Source organism: Hylobates moloch, unplaced genomic scaffold (assembly GCF_009828535.3).
Source record: "Hylobates moloch isolate HMO894 unplaced genomic scaffold, HMol_V3 SCAFFOLD_34, whole genome shotgun sequence".
NCBI lineage: Eukaryota > Metazoa > Chordata > Mammalia > Primates > Hylobatidae > Hylobates > Hylobates moloch.
Window position 1 is genome coordinate 2814096 of NW_026652309.1, and position 7659 is coordinate 2821754.

The window sequence follows — 7659 nt, forward strand, 5'->3', positions numbered from 1 at the left end:
GGACGAGGACTGGCCTGGCGGCTGAGCCCTTCAGGGAGGCGGCCTGGCCTCGTTGGGCCCGGCCCGGCGGCGGCGGGGGTGCGGCGGGCGAGGCGGGGCCTCCGCGGGCCGCCCGGGCCTGGGCTTCCGCGGCGCGGGTCGCATGGCGGCCGGCGGCCCGCTCACCTCCTCGGTGACCCGGGGCTGCAGCTTCCCGCGGACGTGGCTCCAGGGCACGCGGTGCAGGTGGTGCAGCTGCCCGAGCAGCAGTAGGGGCCGGCTCTGAGGGTCCGAGTCCCCCGCGCTCGCCTGGAACTGCAGCCCCACGTTCGCCATCTTCCTGCCGGCCCGCGCCCCGGCCCTCCCCGGCCCGGCCTGGCCCGTCGCTCGGCCCCCTTCGCCCCGCTCCGGCCCGGGCTCGGCACCGCCCCGGCCCTGCCCGGCAGCCCGTGGGCCCCGCCTCCCCCGCAGCTCCGGGCTGCTCGCGAGACGTGCAGGGCCCGCCCGGGGCGCGAGGGGGCGCCGGCCAGGCCGGGCGGGAGGGTGCGGGCAGGGTAGGCCCGAAGCTGGCCCCGAGCAGGCCCGGCCGAGTAGGGCCCGCGCGCCCGGCCTCCACCGGCGCCGCCCCTCGGCCCAGCGGCCCGGGCGGCCCTGCCCAACACGCGGGGCGACGTGGCCCTCCAGGCAGCGCCTCCTGGACGGGCCCGGCCTCCAGTGGGGCCTGGGCCGACGTAGGCCCAAGCCCACCCGACGCAGTTCCGCCCATCAGGCCTCAGGCCGGCCCCAAGCAGGTCCCTCGAGATCCCTTAGCAGCCGCTTTTGATCCCGGGGGGACCCTGCACCCTGGCCACCCATCAGTTAGGCCGGAGGGGCCCAGTGACTCTTGGACTTGAGTCAGGTCCTTTTGTCCCACTGCCTGGCTTGGTGGGTACAGCGTGGACGGTCACTTCCTCCTCACTTAATCGGAGGTTCCCTGGCGTTGATCAGACCCCGCTCTGCCAGGCACTGCCCTGGATGTGAGAGGGTGACAGGACGTGGCTTTCCATCCAGGGCACTGCTGCTGGGATGGCCAGTTACAAATCCAGGCACTGCCTGGTTGCGTGGGGGGCCTTCCCGCCCACCCCTTTGCAAGAAGGGTCATCTGGCACAGTCTAAGCAGGAAAGGAGGGAGGAGATGAGACGAGGAAGGAGCAGGGTGACCTGAGTCACCTCAGTCGCCTTGCAGGGGAGGAAAGGCCAGCGGGGGTGTGGGGCAGGAGCCGGGTGGTGGAGGAGCCAGGGGTGAGCGGTGAGTGGATGGTGGAGGCAGAGGGTCCCACCCACAGGGTCAGATGCAAGGGTCAGGGAATGATGATGCATTGGGGAAGCTCCACCCAGGAGTCATTTAAAAGCAAAAATCTGTTACCCAACATCCTGATTGCTCAAGGGCCTTTGGTTGGTACCCTCCTCTGTTACTTCCATGTAGTTCCATAAGCCACTCCTGTTATTTTGAGTTTCTTCTTCATAACCAGCCTAAAAATGAAAAAAAGAAAAAGAAAAGAAAAAAAAATCACTGTTAACTCCCTGGTGTGGTGTGGGAGGTTTTCCACCACTGACCTCCCAGCTGGCCCCCTAGCTCCCTAACTTGTAGCCCAGCCACAAGCCATGCTTTCACCTTCCCTGTCCACGGGCTCCAGGTCTCTCTGCTCAGCTCTGAGCCATGGTCCCTGGCCCCTCAGAAACACCACATAGACTAGAGCTTCAGCATCCTGAAGGCAGGTCTTTTTGTCTTTTTGGTTTTTTTCCTCCAGTGCCTGGCACAGAGCAGGCACTCAAAAAAAAAAAAAAAAAAAAAAAAAAAAAAAGCTGTTGAATGACTGAAAGGAATTCCTTTGAAACCCTCAGCTTTCCCGACATAAAAGTCAGCGCTAATTGGATCTTATTTTCTTCAAAAGATTTTACAGCAGCTGAATGTTTTCACACATTGGTAAAGGGTACTAACAGTGTGTATGAAGATCTCTCACTCTTTTTTCTGTTTGCAAATACGTTGCAGACAGGCACAGGGCACTCCAGAGGACTGAGACAGCTGGAGGATCTTCCTAGAGGGTGAGAGGCTAGGGCCATGCCCTGACAGATGTAATAGGACTTGCACAGGCGAAGAGGTTGAGAAAGAGGGCCTTCCACGTGGGAGAAGTCCTGGGAGGAAACACAGACGCAGAATATGTCCAGCAGGCTCTGAAACCTGTGTGGTTAGAACAGAAGGTTCCTGGAAAATAGAAGAGTGGGTGAGGAGATCGACTGGGGAGCCTGGCTCACTCGATAGAATTTTGCAAACTGAAGAGAGATCCAAGAAGCATTTCAGAAAGCCAGATCTAGCAGGTTTGTGTACAAGGAGTTGGAAATGAGATAAACTGTTGGTGGAGAGGTCATTTTGGAGATGTTTTTCTTTTAGAATTCTTTCATATTTAAGAATAGACTGAATAACCCTGACAGCCCTCAGAAAGGATGAACAAAATGATTCAATTCAACCAACATTTGTTGAACACTTAGTGTACACAAAGCAAGAGAAAACGTTAGATGCTTGTTAAAAGCAAATATTGGTGATTCTGGTTTTAAGCCACCCCCGCCCGAACTGAAGAAATCCAAACTAAACAGAACGCTAAGGAATTATTCCACTTCAAATGCCTGCCAATTTCCTCAAGATGCAGCTTGTGACAGATACAAATACATTCCAGGAAAGTACTTTCCCTTTTTCACTGCTGACTTTACAGACTTTAACATAAATAAGACAGGCAGCACTTTGTTTAGATGAATTTTTATGAAGGTATTAATCCATGGCTTAGTGTAGATTTCACTGTCAATGAAAAATTCACCTCTATTTAATTTTCCTTAAAAAATGAAAGTTTAAAACAAATTACCAGATCTTTAATGCAACCCAAAAATCAACTTATGTTTTTGATGACTTGGAACCTATTCCACATTCAATTGGATGTTCAGACTTTGCTCAAAAGTTGAAGAAAAGGTTAAAAACTTCTGGGACAAATCAGAATAAAGCTCCTAGAACTTCCTAGGATGTTTTTTGGTACAGTTCACATCCTAGGACACATTTCTGAAATCCTATCTTGTCAGATGGCTCTAGGTGTTTGAAGTGTGCATTTATATGTTAATTTCATGTCAGACTTCACCCGTATAAAACCTAATGCCTGCTTAGACTCAGCTAATCGCCACGAGGCTCTCAGATTCCATTATATCTGATACTTCAAAGAAACACTCATTTCCTTGGTGCATCTGCTTCATATTTTCTAGCGTTTCCATTCATTCATTCATTTGACGTACATTTGTTGAACATCAATTCTGAAAAGCTCCAGGACCCGTCAGGCTTTGGGGATGCAATAGCATGTGTGTGTGTGTGTGTGTGTTTGTGTGTGTGCACACATATGTGTGTGTGGCCAGGAAGAGGAAGGGGAAGCAAATAGAACAGTAAAATCTAGAGATCCGGTCACTGGGAGAAGATTGAGTTAGGGAAGGCCCCTTGGACTACGATGAGACTTTTGAATTGGGTCTTGAGGGATGGGTTAAAGTGTGTCAGGCAGTCTGATCCCTGACCAAGGAATTGTTCATGCAAAGGCCTGAAGTAGTAAAGGACATGGTTCATTCTGCCACTGTCAAAAGCTCATGTGGAACCAGGCCCCGTGGCTCAGGCCTGTAATCCCAACACTTTGGGAGGCTGAGTCGGGTGGATCACTTGAGGCCAGGAATTTGAGACCAGCCTGGCCAACATGGTGAAACCCCATCTCTACTAAAACTACAAAAATTAGCTGGGCATGGTGGTGCCTGCCTGTAATCCCAGCTACTCGGGAGGCTGAGGCACGAGAATCACTTGAACCTGGGAAGCGGAAGTTGCAGTGAGCCGAGATCGCACCACTGCACTTCAATCTGCACAACAGAGACTCTGTCTCAACAACAACAACAAAAAAAAAAAAAAAAAAAAGCAAAGCTCCTGTGGCCAGATATAAAGTGTGCATAAAATATACACTGACCTTGCAGGTTGTACTTGACTTTGCAAGTAACTGGAAACCAGTGGAAGTGCCTCAGGCAGGCCTAAAGTGAAATCAAGGAAGGGCTCCTTCCTGCTTCAGAATGACCTGCTCGTGAGCCCAGAGGAAGCAGAGGCAGGCTCAGCTCCAAGGACCTCCCTCCACCACACGGTCCTGGAGCAGCTGGCTAAGTGAGCCCACAACCAGTGAAAACTGTGACAGCCGCACGACCGCCTTGAATGCTGCCCTGCGTTGTGGATGTTTGTGCTGTCCCTTGCTACAACCTGAGTGCCTGCACAGCAGGAGGGCCTCCGTTCCCTTTTGCAGCTGGCACCAGACATGCCACCTAGATTTGCACTAAATGTTCCCTGAAGGGAGGAAAAAGAACTCGTTGCCATGAAGACACATTTCTCTAGAAACTTTTTTGAAAAGTTCATTAACTTTTAGAAAAGATGAAAAACTAGTATAATGAACACTTGTATACCCTTCACCTAGATTTATACATATATATACAGATACACACACACACAGGCACACGCACACCTCGGAGATATTCTGGGTTCAGTTCCGGACCGCCACAACAAAGCGAGGTATGCCTCTATATACGCACAAACATGCCTATATGTGTGTGTATGTATATATGTATATGTATGTATGTACACATATTTTTCCCTGTACCATTTAAAGTAAGTTGTATACACCCCTACCTCATTGTGTATCTCTTAAGAACAAGGACACCAGCCAGGCGCGGTGGCTCACGCCTGTAATCCCAGCACTTTGGGAGGCCAAGACGGGCAGATCTCCTGAGGTCAGGAGTTCAAGACCAGCCTGGCCAACATGGCGAAAACCCGTCTCTACTAAAAATACAAAAATCAGCCAGGCGTGATGGCATGCGCCTGTAATCCCAGCTACTCGGGAGGCTGAGACAGGAGAATCGCTTGAACCCGGCAGGTGCAGGTTGCAGTGAGCTGAGATTGCGCCATTGCACTCCGGCCTGGGCAACAAGAGCGAAACTCCATCTCAGAAAAAAAAAAAAAAAAAGAACAAGGACACCAGCCAACATAATCATGATCATATGCTGATCATACCCATGAAATTTAACATTGAAACAATACTGTTATCCAGTATACAGTTTGCATTGAAACTTTAATTGTCCCCTTGTCCTTCATGGCTTTTTCTTTTTAAATCCATAATCCGAATAAGGCATTGCGTTTGGTTGTGAAGACTCTCTGGCCTCCTTTAATCCAGAACAGTCCTTACCTTTGTCTTTCATGCACTGGTATATCCTACAGAAGCTCTCACCATCTGCGTTCGTCTGTTTTATTAGATTTAGGTTGAACATTTTTGGCAAAAATACGGGTTATGGTTCCCATCGAACCTCATCAGGAGACACATAATCTAAGTGTCCCCCATCATTGGCAAGTGGGGTCTGCCAGATCTCTTCATGGTAAAAGTGTATTTCCCCCTTTTATAATTAATTGAATTAAAATAATTTCCTCTTTATAATCCATGGAGTGACACTTTGGGACTAAGAACCGTCTGGGTCGCAACCACCTTTTCCTGAATGTCTTTAGTATCCAGTGATGATTTCTGCCTGAATCAAGTATTGGTTGAGTGACTTTCCAGCTCTATCCTCCCTTCTACACTTAACTACCTGGTGTTCTTCAGCAAAGACCTTCCCCCCTCCCCAGGGCTGGCAGCGTGATTTGTGGAGTCCAGTGCAAAATGAAAATGCAGCGCCTCTCTTTCAAAAAACAATTTCAAGATGGCAACAGCTGAGCACTAAACTAGGCACAGGGCCCATGTGGCCGTGGTGGCTGCACACCCTTGAAGCCAGCCCTGCCACAGCCCATACGTGTGTGCATCTCATCAAATGTCACTGCTCCCAAGTGTCCCCACTTAGGCCAATGAGAGCTGCATCAGGCGGGCTCCTTTTTGATGTGTTCTTATCCATTTCCAAGGACTTTGTCCTCTCTGGAACAGTAAGATGATCACAGGCTCACTTTGTTCCTTCCTTGACCCAAATCCAGAGTCAGTCATTTCTCCAAGAAACCCTAGCTCCATTCAGTGAGGGGAATGGTTGGTTAGAGCCAACAGCTGCAGAGTTAGAGACCAAGCTCTTGTGCTGGGCATGCTCCCTGCCACTTGGGCATCATTGCTTCTGGTCCTCTTGCATCTGTTAGGATCAGGTTTTCTTTAACATCATGAGTTGATACTGATTCCTCCCACTCAAATCCACATGACAGGGCTTTTCCTCACCTGCCCGTCTTCCATAATTGCATCTCCCTCTGCCACAGTGAGGACCCTGGTTCCCAGCCCCTCCTAGGGTTTCTCACTCTCTGTTTCCCACAACACTCACCAACAGCCTCCGCTCCCGACAACAAACCCACAACACAGAGTTCAAGATGTTTTAACTTTTTGTTCCTAAGAGTATATCCCAGCAATATATTCCACATATACTTGATTTTTGTGCAGCTTATTGATTTGATGTACATTTAGGTTCATAAATCTGTGCTTCACAGAAAGGTTTGCCATTTTCCTTTTTTCTACATTTTCTTTTTTGACTACATATAACATTTTGTATCATTCAAGTCACACCTATAAAAAGGAAATGTTCAAAGGTCTCCCCATCCTGCCCTTCCCCCCTTTTCTCAGTCATCCTTCATAGGTAGCATTTTCATCCCCACAGGTAACCTTTTTTACCTCCATAGGTAACCATTTTTATTAGCTTTTGTTTGATCTTTCATGATTCTATTTGAAAAAAATAAGATTATTCATGGATCTTAAACAAAAGGTAGCATACTACATGCCATCTTTTGCACTTTGCTTGAAAAGCACATTTGGTAGCCTCATCTGCATGTACTGTGTCTATACTTTCTGGGATCAATGAGATGAGAGAATGTGTTAATAAAAATGTACCGGCAGAATCATTTATTAACAATGAAAAACGTCTCTTCTAGCATCAGTTTTTAGGACCTCTCGATAAAATGAGGGGGCTAGGGCCAGGCACGGTGGCTCACGCCTGTAATCCCAGCACTTTGGGAGGCTGAGGCGGGCAGATCACCTGAGGTCGGAAGTTCAAAACCAGCCTGACCAACACGGAGAAACCCTGTCTCTACTACAAATACAAAAAGCCAGGCATGGTGGCACATGCCTGTAGTCCCAGCTACTTGGGAGGTTGAGGCAGGAGAATAGCTTGAACCTGGGGGGCAGAGGTTGCAGTGAGCCGAGATCATGCCACTGCACTCCAGCCTGGATGACAGAGCGAGACTCCATCTCAAAAAGAAAAAAAAAAAAAAAAATGAGCGGGCTGAACTAGTTGCTCTCCAAGGTCCCTTGCCATTCTAGTAGCCTAAATTATCCTCCCAGGAAGGGCACAGTGTAATACAGCAATAACCTTCATGTCTCAGGAACTAAACTCTATTTACTTCTGAACACCAGCAAAATTATTTTTGTAGTTGCAAAAGTTTTCAAGGGCATGTTGAAGACCTGGAGCCTTTGGACAGGGAGGCTGCGAGAAGGAAAAGAGAAATAATTAACAGACCAAATGTCGTTCCACGTTCCTTTAAGCAAACTCAATATAAGAAAATGGAGACTTAAGAAAAGCAAAATTAGGGGCTAAATGTTTATTTTGATCAAGGAATCTTTTGTTAGGAAAACCTTC

General features: G+C 49.0%; 1 protein-coding gene across 5 annotated transcripts in view; it reads right to left on the minus strand.

Annotated features, from left to right (window-relative positions):
• Positions 1–7659, minus strand: part of LOC116463354 (probable aminopeptidase NPEPL1) — a 63484-nt gene that overhangs the window by 22911 nt on the left and 32914 nt on the right. The window contains exons 1-2 of one of the 5 annotated variants that reach the window (XM_032146419.2): positions 1961–2049; positions 1385–1491 (exon numbers count right to left, since the gene is read on the minus strand). In XM_032146419.2, coding sequence (XP_032002310.1) covers positions 1385–1450 — 66 coding nt within the window. In that variant the 5' untranslated portion in view covers positions 1451–1491; positions 1961–2049. Of the gene's footprint in view, positions 1–165; positions 417–1384; positions 1492–1633; positions 1768–1960; positions 2050–7659 lie in introns of those variants that run through there. The other 4 variants (XM_032146421.2, XM_032146411.2, XM_032146420.2 and 1 more) reach the window with 4 other exon arrangements.